The 23,271-nt window shown below is 40.6% G+C and overlaps 1 protein-coding gene across 3 annotated transcripts in view; it reads left to right on the top strand.

Annotated features, from left to right (window-relative positions):
* The window catches only part of LOC138748391 (striatin-3-like), a 55,205-nt gene that overhangs the window by 13,561 nt on the left and 18,373 nt on the right, over positions 1–23,271 (top strand). For all 3 annotated transcript variants that reach the window (XM_069908509.1, XM_069908508.1, XM_069908507.1), the window contains exons 4-12: positions 3,292–3,373; positions 6,560–6,739; positions 11,515–11,674; positions 13,174–13,315; positions 13,984–14,088; positions 17,491–17,612; positions 18,647–18,822; positions 19,659–19,706; positions 20,424–20,545. In XM_069908509.1, the coding sequence (XP_069764610.1) occupies positions 3,292–3,373; positions 6,560–6,739; positions 11,515–11,674; positions 13,174–13,315; positions 13,984–14,088; positions 17,491–17,612; positions 18,647–18,822; positions 19,659–19,706; positions 20,424–20,545 (1,137 nt within the window). The remainder of the gene's footprint in view (positions 1–3,291; positions 3,374–6,559; positions 6,740–11,514; positions 11,675–13,173; positions 13,316–13,983; positions 14,089–17,490; positions 17,613–18,646; positions 18,823–19,658; positions 19,707–20,423; positions 20,546–23,271) is intronic.

The raw sequence follows: 23,271 nt of genomic DNA, 5'->3' as shown, positions 1-23,271 counted from the left end.
GGGCTTTTTTCTCTGGAGCGTAGAAGATTGAGAGGGGACTTGATCGAGGTGTTTAAGATTTTAAAAGGGACAGACAGAGTAAATGTGGATAGGCTTTTTCAATTAAGAAAGGGGGAGATTCAAACTAGAGGACATGGTTTAAGATTGAAGGGAGAAAATTATAAGGGGAACATGAGGGGAAATTTCTTTACGCAGAGGGTGGTGGGGATGTGGAATGAGCTTCCGGCAGACGTGGTCGAGGCGGGATGATTGGTTACATTTAAGGAAAGACTGGATCGTTACATGGATAGGAGGGGACTAGAGGAGTATGGACCGGGTGCTGGTCAGTGGGACTAGGAGGGTGGGGATTTGCTGCGGCATGGACTAGTAGGGCCGAACTGGCCTGTTCTGTGCTGTAAGTGGTTATGTGGTTATAATCCCAGGATATGTCCCCACTAATTCATCTAACCTGCAGCCTCAATGATTTTTCTCCTGTTTATAATGTCTGGGCCGAAGCTGTTTACTGTCCTTTTCAGAACTGTTCAATTGTATTGCAATTCTGTTAATAAAGCTACGAATGGCAGACCTACTGCTTGACACAAATTGAAAGTCAGTAGCCGTAGAATTATAATTCTGTTAAATAATCTAATAATGAGCAAATGGTGTTCATTACACACAGAAATGTTGGAGGAGGCTCAGCCAGTCTGTTGGGAGGTAAAAATATATTAATGATGTTTTGGGCATGAGCCCTGCTATGATGCTGTGAGACCGGCCGGTTCCTCCAGCATTTTTGTTTGTTTTTACTACAATCACAGCATCTGCAGACTTTCGTTTTTCAATCAGATTGTGTTCATTATTGTCCATACCAGCCCTGCACCATAATCCTGAAAAATGTAACATGCACTCACACGTGCTGCTAATAGCCACCACATTGGTACTAGCTCACGAACATTTAAGCAAGAAAAGTCCCAGCTATCCGCCTTTAATTCTTACCAAAAATCCTCCGTAACCCAGTTATCTTGAGAAATAACTGTTGATCATACTTTAGCCCAGAACAAAATTGTAGCAGTGGGCTACAAGATCCTAAATTGAATTGCTCCATAACAATTCCAAATTTATCCAGGTAAGATGTGAAAAATGTCATTATTCCACCATCTTTTAATTTCTTTTGGTTTTTGAGAACATAATAATATCAAATACATAGATACCTATGATATAAAGTTCAGGTAAAAGTAAATTAAAATTACAGAGAGTAAACAACAGTAAGCTAGATACATATGATCCATGTTGTCGATTTTTAAAAAGAGATAAAGACTAATAATGTAATTTCTAACCCCAACCAATTATCTTGAGTAATTACATTCCAAGCCAGTTAACTACTAATCTCAATACTAATAGTTCAGAAATGAAGAAAACAAGTAAAGATTTTTAATAAAGCACAAATAATTGATCTATATATTTTGAAAAAAATTGAAAAAATAACACCAAAGAGCTTTTTTTTGTTTTTACTTGTTTTAGTGTTGAGAACCTAATTTTCTCTAGAGAGGATAGATAATAGGTGCAGGAGTAGGCCATTCCTTTGAGCCAGCCCTGCCTTCCCCCCACCCCCACCCCCACCCACACATCTCCCTTGACTCCGTTATCTTTAAGAGGTCTATCTAACTCTTTCTTGAAATCATCTAGAGAATTGGTTTCCACTGCCTTCGGAGGCGGAGCAACTCTGGTTGAAAAAAATTCTTCTTCCACTCAGTTCCAAATGGCCTTGTTCTTAACTGTGGCCTGCTGATTCCGGGCTTCCACAACATCGGGAACCTGTTTCAACTTGTATGTTTTAATCGGGTCCCCTCTCCTCCTTCTAAATTTCAGTGTATACAAGCCCAGTCACTCCAATCTTTCAACATATGACAGTGGTACCATCCTGGGAATTAACCTTGTAAACCTACATTTCACTCTCAATAGCAAGAATGTCCTTCCTCAAACATGGGAGACCAAAACTGCACACAATACTCCAGGTGTGGTCTCACCAGGACCCTCCACGACTGCAGAAGCACCTTTTTGCTCCTTTACTCAACTCCCTGTGTTATGGCCAACATGCCATGAGCTTTCTTCACTGCCTGTTGTACCTGCATGCTTACTTTCCCTTTTCCCGACAACACCATTCTGATAACCAGCTGCCTTCCTGTCCTTGCCACCAAAGTGGATATTCTCACATTTATCCACACTAGACTGCATCTGCCATGCATCTGCCCACTCACCCAACCTGTCCAAGTCACTCGGCATTCTCATATCACACTGCCACCCAGCTTTGTGTCATCTGCAAATGTTACTTTTAATCCCTTCCGCTAAATCATTAATGTATATTGTAAATCGCTGCGGTCCAAGCACTGAGCCTTGCGGTACCCCACTAGTCACTGCCAGCCATTCTGAAAGGGACCTGTTAATCTCTACTTTTTGTTTCCTGTCTGACAACCAATTTTCTATCCTGCCCCAATATCATGTGCTCCAATTGTGCCCACTAATCTCCTACGTGGGACTTTTATCATTTTCTGAAAGTCCAGGTGCACTACGTGTACTGGCTCTCTCTTGAGGGATGCCATCAAATCCAATAACCATTGTGTATGTGTGGGAGGGACAGTATCTTTCCACTGCAGCAAAATGAGCCTCCTCGCAATCGGAAGCAAAAGCAACTGGATTGGATTGAGTCAAAATTAAGTTCATTGGTCCACTCATTCCAAAAATAGCAATAAAAGGGCTTAGAGAGAGATTTCTTCTTTCCATTAGTTACAAAGAGTGGGACATAGCCAGAACATAAAGTCTCTTTCTCTTTGGCTTGGCTTCGCGTTCGAAGATTTATGGAGGGGGTAAAATGTTTACGTCAGCTGCAGGCTCGTTTGTGGCTGACAAGTCCGATGCGGGACAGGCAGACACGGTTGCAGGGGAAAATTGGTTGGTTGGGGAGAAAACTAGCTGGTGTGAATTTGCACTGATTTTTGACAAGGCATTTCTAGGCTACTCCAAGCCCAGAACGTAACTGGTTTACGTTGGTCAGTTCTATGGTGAAGTTGACGTTCAAAGTTATTTTTAGTCTTCTTGAAACTGAAAATTTTATTATGTCATTTTATTATTTTGTTAGCATTATTCTGCTTGATATGGTTTTCTTTCCCCCAATACCAGTGATTGATTAGTTTGCTTCTCAGAAAAATTATTTTAGCAACAAGTTTAAAATATATAGTGTAATAAGTAAGCTTGATATTTCTGAGACTGCTTTGGGATGTTTCTCAACTTTCAATCAGGTTTTTTGTGTGTTTTCAGTTATAAATAATGGCCCAGATATATCAACACTAGAACAAAATAGTCCATCGTCATGGAAAGAAGGGCGCTTGCTTCTGAGACAGTAAGTCCCTAACTATCCTTTTATAATACATAGAAATAGAAAATCCCTTTTGCAGGAGATGTGACATAGCGCTAAGATATCCAGACTTTATCTGAAAGGGCCTGCTACCTCTCCCAGTCTTGTGCACAAAGTCCACAAAACTCATTAGATATAGTTTTGTTAACACTTGCATGAATTTTACAGCCTGGGGTACTGGGGAAGGATGTTTTAAATTTTATCATCTAATGAGTGTAATAATGTTAAATTTGACCTACTTAGGGGCTTCTGGTGTATGCAAATTAATAGAAATCTAAATTTGAATATTCTATGGCCTTTCAGTCTCCGTGACATACACTAAAAGGACTCCCAAAGACATTGTGGGATCCTCCTGGTTTTGAAGACTAGTGTTCTCACAGCATGAATGCAAATTTACCTACTAATCCCTTAATGGTGGATATAATTTTTGCACCTACAGTGGTGTCTTTCTCTGCTGCAATGTATGCACAATTCAAGAAGGAAAAATATAATATGCTTGTACAGTTCCTACCTGTCATTGTGTGTTAGATAAATATACCCTTGCCGGCACAGTGCCTCTTTGCTGTTTTGGCACATGAGCTATCAACACACACCATCTAATTTGAGCCAGGAATGTTCAATATAGTTGGTGGGGACGTTCTCTGAAAAATTCCATTTTGAAGATCATATGAAATGTTACGTATGTGTTTAACATTACACAAGAACAGCTGCTAGACAACTGACTTGGTGACACGCTAGTTATTATCCTTAAGTACTTTGTGGTGTAACGAGATTATTCCCCCATTCCCCCCTCTCTCCAGCCATTAATGCCCTCCATTTTCCATTTCCTTTGTTAATATTCATCCCGAGCCTTCCAAGTGTTTCTCATCCCCTTCAGTCTGGGGCAGAAGGTTGATTTAAAAATAGCAAATGCGTTTCTTCAGCTTGTTGTTTTGGCAGGGGATGGACTCAAAATGGGTTAAATCTAAAATGTTGAAAATGTTGCGTTATTTCTGTAGTACTCAGGAATTAAGCATTTAGGTCTACGATAATAAATGGAACAAATGCAAACTGTTCAAGAGAGTAACTCATGAGCAGGAATGGAGGGGAGAATTTATAGAATTATAGGCTCACTTTGTCATGTAATTCCAAATAACTTATTTTGAAGCCTTGTGACCTTTCACCAACTGAATATAATTTGTCAAATGTGTGAGTGCTTTATAATTGAGTCAGGTTTATAGTTAGAGTACATACATGACATCCCATACAACAATGAGATTCTTCCTGCTGCTGAGGCAGAATTGGCACTTTTTGGTTTTCCAGAAATGACTCAATTTGCACAAAAATCCAGGCAGCATCCTGCTAAATCTCCTCTGCACCCTCTCCATAGCTTCCACATCCTCCCTGTAATGAGGTGACGAGAACAGAACACCATACTCTGTGTGGTCTCACCAACGATTTTAGAGCAATTATAATGTTTATTGTCATATACATTGTATAATGTACATGCAGCAAAATTCTTACACATATTGTGCAATGCAGAGAGAGTTAAAAAATCAATAAAATGCAAGAGTCCTTAAATGAGTCCTTAATTGAGCTTGGAGATGGTGAGATGGTGGAGGGGTAGCAGCTGTTCCTGAACCTGCTGGTAAGTGTGGCGCCTATATCTCTTACCTGATGGTACCACTTCCAAGCATTCTCCCTGCAACCACCCTGTGAGATCCTCACAGACACTTGCCCTTTTTTTCCCCACCCTTGACCTCTTTCACTCTCTAAATTCCATCAAAATACAAAGCTAGCCTGCCCAGATTTTAGTCCAGTAACCCATCTCTCTCCTGCTTACCTGGATGAGCATCATTTCTTAAAAAGGAATATTCACGGCTAAAGAAAGAGGGTGCAACCGTATTATACAACAAAGTACTCAAGGATAATATCCAGGGAGTCCCCAAGCAGCTGCTTTTGTACATAAATTTCACATGATCTACAAAGGAGAATTTTTCCAGAGAATATCACCACCAACTGCACAAAGCATTCCTGTGCTTCAGATAGGTCTCACAAATGCCCCGTAGAACTGATTCATAGTACATAGAACACTGCAGCCCAGTACAGGCTCTTCGGCCCTCGATGTTGTGTCAACACATACATTCTTTTTTAAAAAAAGTACTATACCCTCCTATCCTTTTAACCCTCTATTTTTCTTCTGTCCCTGTGCCTAAGAGTCCCTTAAATGCCCCTAATGTTTCAGCCTCAACCTCCATTCCTGGCAGGGCATTCCAGGCACCCACAACTCTTGGTTGTTTTTTTTTAAAAACCAAAACCTCCCTTCCCTTTATACATGTGTCCTCTGCTATTTGTTATTTGTGCCCTGGGCAAAAGGTGCTGGCTGTCCACCTTATCGATGCTTCTCATAATCTTGTAAACCTCTATTAAGCCTCCTCTCATCCTTCCTCACTCCAAAGAGAAAAGTCCCAGCTCATAAGACTAGCCTCACAAAAATCCAGGCAGCATCCTGCTAAATCTCCTCTGCACCCTCTCCATAGCTTCCACATCCTTCCTGTAATGAGGTGACGAGAACAGAACACCATACTCTGTGTGGTCTCACCAACGATTTTAGAGCAATGATAATGTTTATTGTCATATACATTGTATAATGTACATGCAGCAAAATTCTTACACATGCTGCAGCTGTGAATGTGTTAACTTTACATAATTAATTACCTTGTGTTTTTTGCAAATGATGTCCAGTGGCATTTTTGATGGGGGGAAATCTTAGAGCACCGTATTATAATATAATCAGTTAATCTGACTGGCCTGAAATTTTCTTCTTTCTGTCTCCCTTTTTGAATGCAAGAGTTGTTTGATAATTCCATTCGGCCAATTATTTATTTTGCCTCGTTCTGGAATTTTCTCCCTTCTCTGAACTTCCCCTCTACGTACCTTTCCTACCCTGCAGAATCATTCTGCTTTGCTCCCTCTACACTTTTACGTATCCCAGAATTCATCTCGACTGGTTTCATTTAACTTCCCTGACTCTCCATTTCCTATGAAACATGTTGGACTGCTTACTGCTTTAAAGATTCTGCAGAGGTGTTGGACAATTATCCACCTACATAAAGGATAGAATAAGATGTGCAAGGCTTTCCATAAAATTTGTGCATTGTTGCAACTCTCAACTTTGTGCTGTGTTTTTAGATATTTACAGGAGGTGGGTTATACAGATACCATCTTGGATGTGCGGACAAAGAGGGTTCGATCCATGTTGGGCCATTCTGGCCCTGAGCATAATGGAGCAGCAGAGTCCAACAGCTTGGGACAGATTCTAAATGGTGGTGACTCTCCATTAGTTAAACAGATAGAAGAACAGATTAAGCGGTATGTGGCTGAATCCAAATGAATATTGTTTTGTTGAGCACCTTTGCTGTCTGCTGCTATAACAGGGACCTCCCGGTGGCTAACCATTTTAATTCTACACACCATCCCTGCACCGACATGTCTTTCAATGGCTTTGTGCACTGCCAAACTGATGCTATCTGCAAATTGGAGGAACAACCCCTAATATTCTGCCTGGGCACTCTCTAACCATTGACCATTTTCTGTTTAAACCCCTCCCCCTCTTACCCTATCCCTCTCCCTCCAGGGCCCCACTCTTTCCCTCCACTCAGGGAGCTATGCCCTCCTCCAACTACTCAGTCTCTTCTACCCTCCCACTTGTATCCACCTGTGACCTCTCACCTGTTAACGTACTCTTCCCCCTGCCCCTTCCTACTTCTTCTCTGCCCACCTTTTATTTTAGATGGCTGCCTGCTTTTTGCTCATACCTTGATGAAGGGCTCAGGTTTCCCTTTACTTCCTTTAGATGCTGCCTGATTTGCTGAGTTTCTCCAGCACTTTATTGCTCTCCAATCAGAGCATCTGCAGACTTTCCTGTTTAACCCTTATTTACGTTCAGTTAAGTTTCTGGTCAATATTGATCCCGAGAATAATGATTGATCACCGAAGAGTAGGTCATTAGATTGTTGCTGTAGTAATGTAAATGTAACTTGCCACATCAGTGCATACCTTTGTACTGAGGTAGGTATAATCTACCTATATGCCACATGTTATGCAGAGGTAGCTGTTGGAGAAAAGAGTTGGGGTGTGAATTAAAATCAATGAAGAAAAATTAATTATATTGCAAATTTAGCTTGAGAGAAACTGGACTTGGAATTTAAAGATGAACAGTTCTTATTTTTTAGACCAACGGTAATCTTCCAGTAATTTGTTGATCTTCTAATATGTCTTTCGTTAATTAATTGCTGGCATCTAACAGCATGAACAGGCAAGGTTAAATTTAATTAGAATTACTAGAAGGCCATATTGGGTGATGAGGTAGAGTTGACTGTATTTTGAGGAAGGAATGTGTTGTTTTAAACAAATGGTTAATAATCTGTCGGAATGGAGCCAAGCATTGATTTTATCATCGCATTGTGCGTAATTTGTTCTTTTGCGCACAACATTGCAAAGAAATCAATATGACAGTCACTCAATGACTGATTGAACAAAGCTACACAGGTCAGGAGGTACCACATTTAATCTGATGATTGCGTTGTTTTTTATCAACCATAAAAGCAGGAGGAGACTGAAATTAATCTGATCTCATGTGAAATTCGACAGCCTTTATTGTCATTGTGCTGGTGCATTCTGATGGTCCACAAATAAATATAAAAACCACAACACAGTAAAACAATGCAATATTCAATGTTTGGCGGTATTCAGTTCATGTATGGCTCTGGGGTTTAAAAAAAAACTTTTAAAATCTGTCTGTGATTTAATGGACCTAAAATGTCTATCGGCGGGCAACAGTTCAAGCCGATGATGGCAAGGGTCCTTCAGGATTTTGGCTGCTCTACTGAGGCAGCGAGATCTTTATAAATCCTCCAAGGAGGGCAGTGTGCAGCTGAGAATCTTCTGGGCCAGACTGATGACCCTCTGAAGGTCCCTTTTGTCTGTGGCCAACCAGCTGGCAAAGCACGTTGGAACGCAGTTAGCCAGCACATTCTCGATGGAGCAGCGATAAAAGGACACCAGCAATTTGATTTTTCCCCCCCCCCCCCTTGAGAATCCTCAGGGCATGGAGTCATTGCTGTGCCTACTTAACTATTGGTAGTCCAAGAGAGATCTTCAGCAAAGTGCAAACCCAGAAACACTGAAAGCAGTGATCCTTTTCACACAGTCCCCATTGATTGTATAATGGGTCTGGAACTTGTTCCTCCTGAAGTCTATCACAAGTTCTTTTGTTTTTGAGGAGTTCAAGACGAGATTGTTCTCTGAACACTACGCTGTCGGTCTTTGGACTTCATCCCTGTAGGCAGTATTGTTTCCTCCTGAAATGAGTTGTGTCGTCTGCAAGCTTGATGATGGTGTTGGTAGAATACATGGAGGCACACTCATGGGTATAAAGAGATAGAGGATGGGACTCCATACACACCCTTGTGGGGAGCTGGTACAGAATAAAAGGGTAGAGGAGAGATGAGTGCCAATTTTAAATCTGGGGGCGAGTTTGTTTAAAAAAAAGTCTTTAATCCAAAGACGAATAGAGTTGGGAAAACCCTAATTTAGCAAATTTTGTAACTAGACTGCCCGGGATGACTGTATTAAAGGCAGAACCGGTCCATAAAAAGCATCCTCACCTAGCGCTCCTTGTGTTCAAGGTGGATTAGTGCAGGGTGAAGAGCAGTGGCCATGGCATCTGCTATTGACTGGTTTGCCCTGTAAGCAAACTGATATGGATCAAAGGTGGGTTGGAGACTGGCTTTTATATTTTGCAAGACCATCCTCTTGAAGCCCTTCATGACTGGTGTAACGGTAGTTGTCGAGGCCACTGATGACATTCTTGTTCGGCAGTGGGATGATAGTGGCAGGTTTCAGACAAGGTGGGATGATGGATTCAGACAGATCTTTGTAAAGACCTCGGAGAGCTGGTATGCACATTCCTTCAACACCCTAAAGATCTCGCTGCCTCAGTAGAGCAGCCAAAATCCTGAAGGACCCTTGCCATCATCGGTTTGAACTGTTGCCCGCCGATAGACATTTTAGGTCCATTAAATCACAGACAGATTAAAAAAAAAAATTTTTAAACCCCAGCGGCTTTCCTTGGATTTACCACCTTGAGCACCCGTCTCCATTGATAATGAAGAAACAGTCCTCATTTCTAATATATCTGTATATAGATTTAAAACGTGTATAAAACAGTTTGTCCTGGAATTCCCTCTAAATATTGTTCTGTCTTTCATGCTTTTAGACTCTCCTCAGGTTTATATAAAAACTTGCTTATGGTGGCCTCCTAACACTTTGCAAACAATGCAATTACTTTTATTTGAAGTGTTTGAAGGGCGGGACAGTTAGCGCAGGGGTGACCAACCTTTTACATTCCATGTCAGTTTTTTTACAAACTAGTTCCGATGCATGTAAAGGTATGCACTGCTTCACATCCATTTGGGCAATCCGATATAATTTAAAGAATAAGGATGACACTTTTCTAAAGATCTGGCAGCCCTACCTGGATGACATAGGGATCCAAACACAGTAACAGAAAGGAATATAAATGCTGATATTATACATACCCAAAACTGATTTTCCCCAAATGTATTTTATATATTTAAAGGTTCTGTAAGTGCTGACAATGTGTGGATCTAAATGTATGGGAGGAGGGAGGGAATGTTTAGTTTTTGTGGTTGTTTGTAAGAAAAGTTTAATATATTGAAGATTTTATGTATATTTTTTTTAAATAAATTATTTTTTTTTTAAAAGCTTAACCGGCACCAAATTAATTCCTCTATTTCCTTTTAAATTTGATTTGGGTTGAGCTAAATTTGATTATATAATTTAAATTTTGTTTCATGGGTGAATTGCATTAGGATAATTGGACAGTACAGATTTAAATCCACATTCTGTTTTGCCTGCCATGGGATGGAGATGATCTAGCAATTACATATGCTCTTACTCATTCTCAATTAGCCAATCAACAAGACCAAGGAGGAGACTGACATGCAGGGGAACTAAAGAGCCTTACGATAACTGTAGACATACAGGCCATCAAAGCTCATGCCTCTAGCATGCAATTTCCCAACTTGTACATAGTGGTGCAAAAACAGCTATTGTCCAGGCACTGGACGCACCTTCCAGTTCTTATTAGCGCTGTCTCTGCAAATGCCCATTCTCTCGCACTTTATCTCCAGGTTGAAACAATGCTAGTTGATCCAAGTGTTCTGTATCATTGTTTGTACATGACCTACTTTGCACCCTGACTCAATAAATACCCTTTTATTCCCTTCTCCCTTGTGTGTACCTTGAGCATTTATAAATGGGCCAAAGCTTCCTGCGTCAACAGCCTGTCAAAGCAAATTCGCGTTCTCCATCTCAAAAACAATTAGTTACTTGTTTGTCTAATTAAAAGAAATGTAGAAAATTTATTTAAACATTATTTGCTACTTCTGCCTAGTTACAACCATTTTACACCCCATATGTGTATTACTCAATATATTTGACGTCCTAATGTTGATTTCAATATCTAGATGATAATTGCCGATTAGAAATATGGGGGCACAGAAGAACTCTTTTCACTTAATTCTGTTCATTGTAAGGTGCCATAGGTTTAAAGTAAGATGGAACAAACCGTCAGAGGAAGTGTATGACTGGATTTATGAAAGCTTATAACATTGTGACATTTAAAAAAAAATAGATTAAATACAACATGAGAAAATCTCTGTGTTTATACACCACACAGTTGGTTAACAACTCATCAATAATAGAATTGTGAATTGAGCCTTCTATCTCTGGGCTAATAAATGAAAAATAAGGTAAAGCAGCTTCTGGAATCTGAAGCAGGAAACAATCTGCAGGTGGAAATCTGCAGGTTGAGCAGTCAGTGAAAGAAAAAGAATTGTCCATGTTTTATGTCAAAACCCTTCATGAAGACTTTTTGATCGTGTAGTTCGATCAGAAGGGAGAAAGGTCTTGATGGAGGGTTCTGACTTGAAAATTTTGACAATTCTTTTATTTGCACTGATGCTGTTCAACCTACGGCCGAGTTCCTCCAGCAGATTGTTTTTGCTTTTTGGGGAGGGCGGGGTTACTTTGGTTCAGTATTGTTCTTTTCCCCCTTGCAGTAATGCAGGCAACGAGTCTCGAGACGGGCTAAGAAAGTCGATGCTGGAGAAGATGCCTTTCTTACGGAACGTAGATGGCGGTAGTGACGAAGATGATGACGAATTGGACAGCATTCCTTCAGAACTCTCTGTCACACAGAGACTAAGCAAGAAGCAAAGGGTAGGTGTTGATTCTTTTAACTTTTTTTTGGTGAACATTTATAGAACTCCATGTGCGTACACGTGGTTTGTGAGCATTGGGTTCAGAACTAAGGGAAATTAATCCTGTTTTAAGTTCTTCCGATCAGTTCCCTGTCTTTGGCCACGATGTGGGAACATTGACCACACCTTGCTGGTCCTCTCCTCTCCCTTTCTGAATGCTGCTAAGTTGACAGTTTGTCCAACATTCATTATTAAGGCCATAAATATTTATATTGACTAAATATCGGGAATCTTTTAATTCCCATCATAAATTCAAATCCCTGTGTATGACTCCCTTGTTCTTTCTGGTAATGGCCTGAAACTGAGCTGAAATGTTCACATCACAATTGGCTTCCTTGATTCCAAAATTAGTTTCTGATCACATCCATGACTGTTTATTGCCAAGTCTCTAACCACACTTTAGTTCTTCGTCTTAGCCAATATTATAATTTTTTTTTGTGTGATTCCCATGTCGCTGCCTATTTAATATATTTATTTTTTTGTTCACAAGCTATAAGTAAACCTGTTAAATCTGAAAACTTGCCTCAAAGATAATTTTGGGAAATGTTCCAAATAAATCTACCCAAATCTTAATCCTTGCTAGTTAGTTGATTGAATATGAACTAATGTAGAACTAATATTATTTGGCTATTTTCTTGAAGGATATTGAGTAAATAAAGTATGTGTTTAAAATGGACACAATGCAGCTGATTTCTTTTTAGACTTCTAAATGCTGGAGAAAAAAAAAATTGCAGGAAAAAAAATAGAACCACAGAACATAACAGCAAAGCCTATCTACATTAACTCCCCTTCCAATAATGGTTCACTGGCCTATAATTTCCAGGGTTACTTTTAGTAACAATGGAACAACGTGAGTGACCCTCCAATCCTCTGGCACCACATCCGTGGCTGAGGACATTTTAAATATTTCTGCCAGAGGTACCTGCAATTTCTACACTAGCCTCCCTCAAGGTCCGCCCATCTTTGGATACTTGGTTTCTTCGATACTGGAATTAGGAGACTTTGATCCTGCTGTGTGTGGTTGCTATCTTCCATATGCTTGTCACATTTCGGAGTAACAGACCTCCCTAGAATAGAGTAGGGTATTCCTTTTCAACTCTGGAAAGGAATGGAAAAGAAGATTGTAAACTCCACCATGTGCTTCACAGAAAATGGTAATATACTGTGTAATTGTAAAAGAAATTGAAAAACATAACATGAAATAAACCTTTTATGTGGGGTATTGTAGAGATGGACAGCAGGAGACATCAAGGATGAATGGAATAGATAAGAATATTTTCTGATATGGATATGGTGATCTCATTAATAGTGGAAATTGATCACAATGTCACAGGCTATAATCAATTGGATAGAAAACCACCCATGGAAATAATTTTGCAAAATAGTTGATCAATGCTTGGCTTGATTTCATACTTGAGTTGCAAATTGATTTTACTCGTGACACGTTCGTAATTACAGATAGGCTCTGAGATGACAGCTGTTGATTCGGGCATGGATTGTGAGACGGTAGATGCTCTGAGTGAATTTCACTTCTTGGACACTGATGAGGATGAAGAAAGGGCTGAGGATTCCAGGAGCTCAGGAAATGTGAAAGAACCAGGTCAGTTACCTTATGGATCGTGTGTCTTGAAATGTTATTTGAACATTCTGCCTCAAAGAGAAATAACCCTTTAGACTGGCCATTTTTAACCTTGCATAATATGTACTCCAGACTGGGTCCATGCAAACCAGCTGGTATTTGGGTATAAAACCAGTCCTGGAAAACTGGAACATGGAGTATAAGTGCTTATTGGTAGTCCCTGAAAACAGGGACATGGAGTATAAGTGCTTATTGGTACTTCTGGGAAAAAAAGGGAAAACAAGTCCAAAGGGTTAAAACACAGAATCTTTCTTCACGTTGCATTATATACAAAAATAAAGTATCTGGCTCTACTATTAGCAAGCTGGAAACTTGGATGCAATCTTGTGTCTCTTTTGGGTTAGTGATTGAAGTCACTGATATTGAGGGAACAAGGAGTTGGGGCGGCCCATAGTCAGTAATTGGTGAATAGGGGAGAGTGGATATGTAGGTAGCTTGAGATGAACGAATTAAGAGAGAGGTGAAGTGGAGCATAAACTGAGCTATTGATTGATTTTTTTTTAAAAATGATCATCATTGAACTTCAGGCCACGGTTCACTTGTGACTTATTTATTCATTATAAATGTAAAATATTTGGTAAATTATGTTTTCTGCTGATGGTGTAACTCTCTGCATAATTGATCCACAGGAAGTCATAATTCCAACCTTCAGGATGTACTACCTGATTTCACAGATATTGATGGCTTGCCTTCCATTCCATCTGGGGTAATTGGCCAACCCAAGCCAAAAGAAGGTACTGGCGCTTTTTTTAATCCTCCAAACAAAAGTGTATAGAGTTCTCAAAATGTTTGAAAAGTATGGTGTCACAGAGGTTCTATTCATGACTGGTACTCAGATCCTGAGATTGAATTCATGGTTCTTGTGGAGAACATCTTTTAAATACTGTTAGCTTCTCAGTGTATATTTTTTAATTCTGATTGAAGGTAGGCTAATGGTTGAATTGCTTGACTGGGAGCTAGAGTTCAGGATCATTGATCTAGAGCAGGGGTGTCAAACTCAAATTCACGGAGGGCCAAAATTAAAAACTTGGACTAAGTCGAGGGCCGAACTAAATATTTCTTGAAAATTTTCAACAACATCTGCATGTTTTCTCTTCTTTCAACATATGTAATGTTAAACTTTTTCTTATTAAAATAAATGTTTAATAATAGTTTTCGTTAAACTCTTTTTCCAGAAGAAGCATTAACAAATGAGAAATAAAATATTCAATAAATAATATTTCTCTATAGCCTTTAAGCACCTTTTAAATGTATTTTTTTTTCACAAGCCAACAAGTCAAAAAATAACAACTTGCTTCAATGAAAATCCAATCTTTCAACTATGAACAGTCCAAAGTTAACCAAAGAAAATATGAATCCAAGCTTAGCTTGCTCCACTGTGATTTACTCTGATGCACCTGGGTCTAAACCAGATACTTGGCATCTCTTCTTAGATGCAAGTTCATCAAACTCTGGGGTCAGAGTCTGCCTCCCACCTGTCTTGAAAGGTCCTGTTTTCTGTCTTTCGTTTGGCCATTTCTCGTAAGGGGTTTATTACGTGAGTTAGGCGACAGGTCGCAGATGCGAATGAAAGTAAACAGAGGAGGTGGGGGCGATTAGCGGGCTGACGCCAATGCATTTGCAAAGCATTCTGGGATTTGTGCATGCGCTATACAGGCCAGCTCTAATACATATTTGATATGATCTTGCGGGCCAAATATAATTATATCACGGGCCAAATTTGGCCTGCGGGCCTGAGTTTGACATGTGTGATCTAGAGGAATGAATTTGAATACGGTCTGAGGTAATTTAAATTCAAGCAGTTAATCTGGAATTAAAAACAATTTGTTTTGGTAACCGTGATTATGAAATCACTGGATTATTGGGAAACCCTTTCTGCTTTTCAGTGCATCCTTTAGGAAGAGGAGTCTTCTGCCTTTGCTTGTCCTGCCCCAATGTGACTTCATACCCACCTCCAGCTGATTCTTAAATCTCCTTGGATCAGAAGCAATTGAAGGATGACTAATAAATGTGGCAACAGTCATTCATGAACAACTAATCAATAAAAAGCTTCTGAGCATTTTCCTAGCTTTCAGTGTCATGACCAAACAATCATTTTAGCTCTCACTAACTTTGTAAACTACATCAGTAAACTATGGGAGAGTAGTAAAGCCCTGCCGGTACTGAGTATCTAATCTAGTCAGGGAGTCGCTCGTTTAATTTCATTTCATGCAGCTCATTACTGTGGATAAAAGTGTCTGGTGAATGTTTATCTTAATTTGTGCTCCTAATGAATCCACACCACAAGCCTGTGAAATCGCACACAGTAGGGCAGTCTTGTCTGAGAGTCCAAAGGCAGTGAATTCAAATTCCATTCCAGAGTTCTGAACACAAAAATAAAGTACTGAAGGATGCTAGACAATTGGAATTCAAGGTTCAGGATTCCTTTGTTGCCATGTAATAATAACAGTGGAATTACACAAAATTTGCCTTCGTCTGCTTTAAGGCAGATCGATTCGCCAAGAGCAGAAATTGCCAGGCTCCTCTTAGAGTCACAGAAAGAGGAGCAAAAGAGAGTCCCCGAGTGCCCATGGATTCACCGCCTCCGCAGCTGAACAAGAGTCCAGCCAAAACCAGCGGCAACCCGAGCTCCGGACCCGAACCTCTGAGACAATCAGGAAACCTTCGGTGCCCCTGGCACCCTCCCGCATCCCAGGCCCAATACATGGTACCCCTCCAGCCAGTCTCCAGCAGTTTGTAGTTCGGAAGGTGTGAATCCTTCAACCGCAGGTCATCAGTAACACGCATGGGTTCCTGTGTGTTCTTCAGCTGCAGAGCATATCGCCCGCCGAGGTCACTGTCCCGTTAAGGTTGTCTCCTCTGGGTTTTTCTGCCCTGTGCCAGTCCTCTGCTTCCCCAGAGTCTGCAATCCCTCATGCCTACTGATGATCATAGGTGTTGCCATCTTGGGCCTAGACCCCATGGTCACAGAATTTTAATGTTGGCTCCACTAACAGAACATTTAAAACCTGTACAGAGCTGACGGCAGTCAGACTGGGCGGTTGGATCCCACGGGAGCGCTGCGTCTCAGCTCTCCGTGGGTCCGCAACAGCAGCAGGGCCCCCATTTGTCTTCCTTTAGATGAGACGTCAACTTGATAACTTGGGAATCATCTTTTGCTTCTGATACCAACTCCAACCTGTAGGTAACAATGAAGTGAAACACAAAAGTCTGCAGATGCTGTGATTGTCGTAAAAACACAGACGTGTTGGAAGAACTCAGCAGGTCTTACAGTGTCGATGGGAGGCTGTAACCGACTTTTTAAGCCTGAGCTCTTTTTCAAGGTAATGTTATAGGCTCAGCCCCGAAACATTGGTTACTTATCTTTGCCTCGTATGGGCATGCAAGACCTGAGTTTCTCTAGCTCTTCTGTTTTTACTTTGTAACAATGTAGTGGACTGAGCTCTCAAACTAAAACAAACCTATTACTGCTTCATTACATCACCACATGATTACCCACCTGATTGACTAGAATAGCCTGAGTGTCTTCAGAATAAGTACTTCATATGGTCTCTGTATAACCCGAGTGCCCTGCAAGCAAAGCAGGTTGATTGAAACACTGGAGTCTGAACAAATACTTGATGAGGTGGACTTATGGCACACATCAAAGGATAATACCGGACAACCGCTCACCACATTAAATGTGAGCATCTAAATTTATGTGATATCTGTTTTATCAGGCAGATATTAAAGCTCCAATAAGCACGGTTTCCAAAATAATTAAGTAACAGAATTATCTCTGGTCCTCTGGCCATTATTTATTTTCTCATTATCATCATTTTTATTGGAAGTTCAGTGTCCAAATTGGCTATTCTACCATCACAACGCTGACTATATTTTTAAAAGCAGTTATTTAATTGCAAAGCTCCTAAAAGGAATATTCTTTCTACCTACATCATGTAGAGATGATACCTGCCTCTAATTTAGTTTTAAACTACTTAATGCAGCCAGATAGAAGAAATAATAAAATTTTGTGGGGAGTTGTATACCTCTTAAGCGGACATTGCGCTGAGATAAGCAGGACCAAGATAACTTTGTTGTGGGTTACTAATGATGATCACTCTTTATGACACTTGTGCCTCGTTATTTTCCCCCAGCTGCTCCTCTAGCGTTTCCCCCACATGCGAACAAACCATTTATACTTGGAACAGATGCTGTTGGAGATGGAGAGATGAGCTTGGGTGAGCTGGCGGGCCTGACTGTCACAAATGACAATGACGTACGTACTATTCGGAAACTCAAGTTCCACTAACTTCACTCGCACTGTAAAGAGAAATACAATTTTTAATTTGTGATCTTGTTGAAATCGAAATCAGCGAAGCGTTGGCTGCAATCAGATTGAGTATTTAAGATAGTCCATGTGCGAACCTCGTGCCCTGCAATCAAGGCGGGTGTTGTAAGGGTTCGTGTGGATCCCGCAGTTTAAGAACAGTCCAAAGTCAGGGTACAAAATACACGTTTATTTTGGGGATACAAAGGGGGCAACAGGGTCAAAATGCGAAATAAACCTATGCACAATATGCAAGGGGTAAATATGCACTTCGGAGAACCAGGGAGAAACTGACAGAAACCGGGGAAATTACTTGGGGTGAGTCTCGACATTGATTGACATGCCGTGTGTCCTCTGAATAGGTGCGCGGGAGCCACCATCTCTCCTTTACAGCAGATTTGTTAAAACACTGAACAAATACTTGAGGTGGAATTATGGCACACTTCAAGGGATGGTCCTGGACCACAACTCATAACATTAAATGTGGACATCTAAATTTATGTGAAAGAATTATGAATACTTGGATGAGATGGACTTAAGACATGAGAGAGCTGATCCTAAGAGAGCGCTTTTAATCAGGCCATTTATTTATTTATTTGTTTGTTGCCTGTCTGAAAGGCACTGACTCCTTTAGATGAGTTCCACGATGTAAGCAACCCTGATTCATCAAGCAGCTGTTCAGCTAAAGTGGATTATGGACCAACTATTAGACCATAGAGGACATCTTCCATTTGCTTGTCTTGTTCATATAGTGACTGGGACTGTGAATCACGGCTTTTTTCTTCTTCACACCTCTATTCCAGGGCTAGTGGATGCAATTGCAGTTTCCCAGATGACATAATTTGTAACCTTGGGAACAGACTGCTTTGTTATAATGGAAATTAAATGTTATCTGCCATTCAAGACTCTCCCTGTAAGATTTATTTAATTGTTTAGAAATACTCTGAGAAGTCACTGGTGTCATTTCTCTCACTTGGTTTCAGATGTCTGACAGTAAGGATGCCTTCAGGAGGACCTGGAATCCTAAATATACACTGAGAAGTCATTTTGATGGGATCCGTGCACTGGCATTTCATCCAGAGGAGCCAGTACTTGTTACTGCATCAGAGGACCGTACATTGAAGTTGTGGAACTTGCAGAAAACTGTCCCTGCCAAAAAGTAAATGTTACTGATACAACTATTTGGAAAAAATATTTCTATATTAATAGAGCAAAGAGGGAAAACTGGTCTGTATTTAGTCTTGAAGCAGTGACCTGCATGTTCAGATCAACCCAGATGGATCATGAGTTTATTTAGTTTTAACCTAAATCTTTGTGACCAAATGCTCACAAGTGAACTAACAATTTGTTTTTGTTCAAAGATTGCTTTTAACCCCCATTTAAGTACTCTAGTGTTTGAGTACACTTTCTTTGTAGCACCTCAGAATGTCTGGGTATGTTAAAGGTGTTCTATTGATTGTACATTTTTGTCAGAGGGAATCTGGTATGCAGTGCTTGAAGAAAAAAATAGTTGGGAAGAGGGCTATTGTTATAACGCCAGAAAGAGCTTCCCTCTGCAACTAACCCGAGGATGCTTGTTGCAGTCACTAGATAGTCCCTCCAGTTGCAAAGTTTTCTACATTGTTCTTGATGACGTTAAGTCTTGAATGACACTTGGGAACTAAATATTTCAACTTTGTGATAAGCTGGATGGGACTTTAGGTTTTTTTTAATGTTTCTTTTATACTTTGGGAAACCGACAACGGTGTTTCCATTTGCCGGGGGCCCTGATGAAGCCCCTTGTGCTGGGTGGGATTCAGCTGGAAAATGACACATTCTGACCCCCCCCCCCCCCGGCGCATCCCCCAAAAAACTTCAGCTTCCAGCTGGTTCTTTGGATATTCACAAAAAGTGACTAGGAATGACCAAGGAAATTATTTTTGTCTTTTTAAAAAAATAATCTGAGTAGAATATTATGTGGGGGATAAATGGTCTCCATGTTTGTTTTACTTTTAGGAGTACCGCATTGGACGTGGAACCCATTTATACGTTCAGAGGTCATGTGTGAGTATGATTGGTCTGTTCTTCCGTCAGACTTTTTTTAAAAAAAACAAACAATATAATTCGAAGTTTCCTAGTTTTAGATTTTTTTTCTTTGCCACGATATTATTTGTGTCTGCTCTTGATGAATTGACACTCTCATGGGTTACTTTTGTAGATTAGATCCCTGATTTAATCCAGGTTATGTGCCAAATTAAACTTGTTACATCTAAAAGGTACTCTCTGTTCATAGCCTGCTCTCTGTTCTCCTTCCCTTTCCCTTTGTCCTCTTTCCTCCAGCTTCCACCCCTTCCCTCCCTTTGCCCTCCCCCTTTTGCTGCTGTGCCCCTCCCTCCCTTATCCACCTATTACCTCCTATCTTTGGGACCAGGCTCCTATTCCCCCCCCCCCCCCCCAAAAAAACATTCTGTTTGGGCATCTGCCCACATTTTATCCATATCTTGATGAAGGGCTCAAGCCCAAAATGTTGGTTCTGGATTTTTATTTTTGCTATATAAAATACAGTTTGACCAGCTGAATTTCTCCAGCGTTGTAGTTTTACATCTGAGTATTGTTATCCACTATGCCTCAATACAAAAATGTCCAGAGTGTACCAGAGACCCGTTACTGTAATCCAGCATGGGTCAGAAAGAAATTACTCCATGTGTTTTATATTTATATCATATTTTCTGTTCATTTTACACTGTAGATTGTTGATCATTTTAACTCCTGCTATTACAGAGACCCAGTGTTAGCGATAGCTGTTAGTTCTAAAGGAGATCAATGCTTCAGTGGAGGGCTTGATGGCACAATTTGCTGCTGGAATATTCCAAATTTGAACACTGACCCATATGACACCTACGGTAGGTACAATATAGCAAACTGATAACTATTGCATAATAAATGTGTATCAGTGAAACTACTGTATAATGATGAAAGATAGTAATTCATATCAACGGTATTGATCATAAACCAAAATTTTACCTGAATAATGTGCAAATGTTAATGGTATTAGGGTGGTGAATTAAGATAATTGGCTCATGTCAGTTTTATCTAAGCTCTGCTCTTTTGGTCATATAATTCAGAACATCTTTTGACCTCACTGCCCTGGCAATGAGAAAGTTTAGGGTGTAACATCTACCATACTGCGGATAGTCAGATTTATGGTCCGAGTACATGCATTTACTTTAGAGCCTTGTCCTGTTCATATTTCAAATGTTCAGATTTATTGTCAGAATGCATACATGACTTCACATACAACCCTGAGGTGCTTTTTGTTGGTCATGCAAAACATACTGTACACAAGTGAATAAATAAAGAAATACAGAGAGGAATGAGACTTCGAAGTGCAAAAGTAAAAGAGTCCCTGATTTAGTTTGTGGCTGGAGTCTGATGATGGAGGGGGAGCAGCTATTCCTGAATCCGATGGTGCGAGTCTTGTGGCACCGAGACCTCTTTCCTGATGGTAGCAATGTGAACTGAGTGTGTGCTGGGTGGTGCGGATCCTCGATGATCGCTGTTGCTCTCCAAAGGCAGCGTCCCCTGCAGATGTTCTCGATGGGTTTTGCCTGTGATGTCCTGGCCTGTGACCGCTACCTTTTTCAGGCCTTTCCACTCAGGCTGTTGGTGTCCCCATAAAGTCAGTTTATTCTCAAAAATGAGAGGAAATAGAAATAAAGTATTGGACCAAAACCAGGGGAATATTATGAGAAAAATGCAGTAAAGCAAAGTTAGAAATAATTTAGATCTTCTCTGGTGTTTGTCACCAGGCTTGTATATTGAATTCATTTTCTGAGCATTTCTTCCCTATCTTCTAATGTGCTCAGTTACCCATTTCTGTTTATTTTCTTAACTATTGTGGGAAGAGAGGCATTGCCTAAGATCTTTGAGTGCTCCTTGACCACAGGAGAGGTGCTGGAGTATTGGAGAAAAGCAAATGTCTTCTTGTTTTTTTCTTAAAAAAGGGTAACATAGAATTCTGAGGATTAGAGCCTCGTGAGTCTTGCGTCAGTACAAACCATTGGAGAGGATTCTTAAGGATATGAGCATTTGGAGAAGTCCAGTCTACTCAAGGATAGTCAGCATGGCTTTGTGAAGGGAAGGTTATGCCTCATGAGCCTAAATGGGCTTTTTGAGGAGGTAACAAAAGAAATTGATGAAGCTAGGGTGGTAGATGTGGTCTAGATGGATTTTACCGAGGCATTTGACAACGTGCCCCGTGAGAAACTTGTTCAGAAAGTCATGATGCGTGGAATCCATGGATGAATTAAAAATCTGCTTGCATGTAGAAAGCAAAGAATGGTAGTGGGTGAAAAGTATTTTGCCTGGAGGTCAGAAACTAGTAGAGTTCTGCAGGGATCTGTTCTGGGACTCCTCCTCTGTGATTTTTTTTAAAAAATTTAAATAAATGACCTAGATGAAGAGGTAGGAGGATGGGTCAGTACGTTGGCAGATGATACGAAGATTGGAGGAGTTGTGGATGGTGCTGAAGGTTGTTGTAAGTTGCAAAAGGATATAGACGAGATGTAGAGAGGGGCGGAAAGCTGGCAGATGAAGTTCAATCCGGTTAAGTGTGAGGTAATGCATTTTGGAAGATCAAACCAGAAGGTGGAGTACAGGGTTAATGGTCGGATACTTTACAGTATGGAGGAAGAGAGGGACTTTGGGATCCAAATCCATACATCTCTCAAGGTTGCTGCGCAGGTTTATATAGGATAGTTAAAGAAGACCTATGGGATGCTGGGTTTCATTTATGACCAAGAGGTCATGTTGCAACTCTATCTCTCTGGCGTGACCACATAGTATGTGTTCAGTTCTAGTTACCTCATTAAAGGAAGGACGAGGAAGCTGTGGAGAGGGTCTAGAGATTTACCAGGATGTTGCATGGATTGGAAAATGAGTCTTGTGAGGCAAGGTTAGCAGAGCAGACTTTGGAGTGAAGAAGGATGAGAGGAGACTTAATAGAGATCAGCAAGATTCTGAGAGGCATAAATAAGGTAGACAGCCAGTGCCATTTTCCCAGGGCAGGAATAGCAAACACCAGGGGACATCCCTACAAAGTGAAGGGAGGAAACTTTAGCGGAGACATCAGGGTATTTTTTTTTTAATTTTATGGAGCTGTGGGTTCCTGGGAATGCATTGCCAGGAGTGGCAGTGGAGGCTGAAACATTGGGGGCATTTAAGAGACTTAGACAGGCATGTGCAAAATAGAGGGTTATGAGGTAGTATTTTGGTAGCAATTTATAGGTCGGCACAGCATTAAGGACATTACTGGGGCTGTAATTACTTTAGTCCATTTGATGAAGCAGCTCCCGTAGAACTATTGAGTGCATAGATGCTGAATTCAGCTCCACTGAACGAATCACGAGGTATTTCCAAGTCAGAACATGGTGTGTCTGGATGGTGAGGAATCCTGCATATAGTGGTGTTTTCCTGCTGGGTGATAGTGGTTTTAGTGGGTGGTGTCAGAGTAGCCGAGACGTGCATCTTGTGTGTATTTTTGGTAATGATCCATACACTGTAGCCAGTGTCGGGACTGAGTGTTTAGATTGCTGATTGAGGTAGGTGCCAGTCAAGTGGGGGCCTGACT

The sequence above is a fragment of the Narcine bancroftii genome, chromosome 13, assembly GCF_036971445.1.
Source record: "Narcine bancroftii isolate sNarBan1 chromosome 13, sNarBan1.hap1, whole genome shotgun sequence".
In the NCBI taxonomy this organism is placed as follows: Eukaryota; Metazoa; Chordata; class Chondrichthyes; order Torpediniformes; family Narcinidae; genus Narcine; species Narcine bancroftii.
The sequence above is the reverse complement of the archived record's forward strand: the minus strand, read 5'-3'. Positions and strand labels throughout refer to the sequence as shown.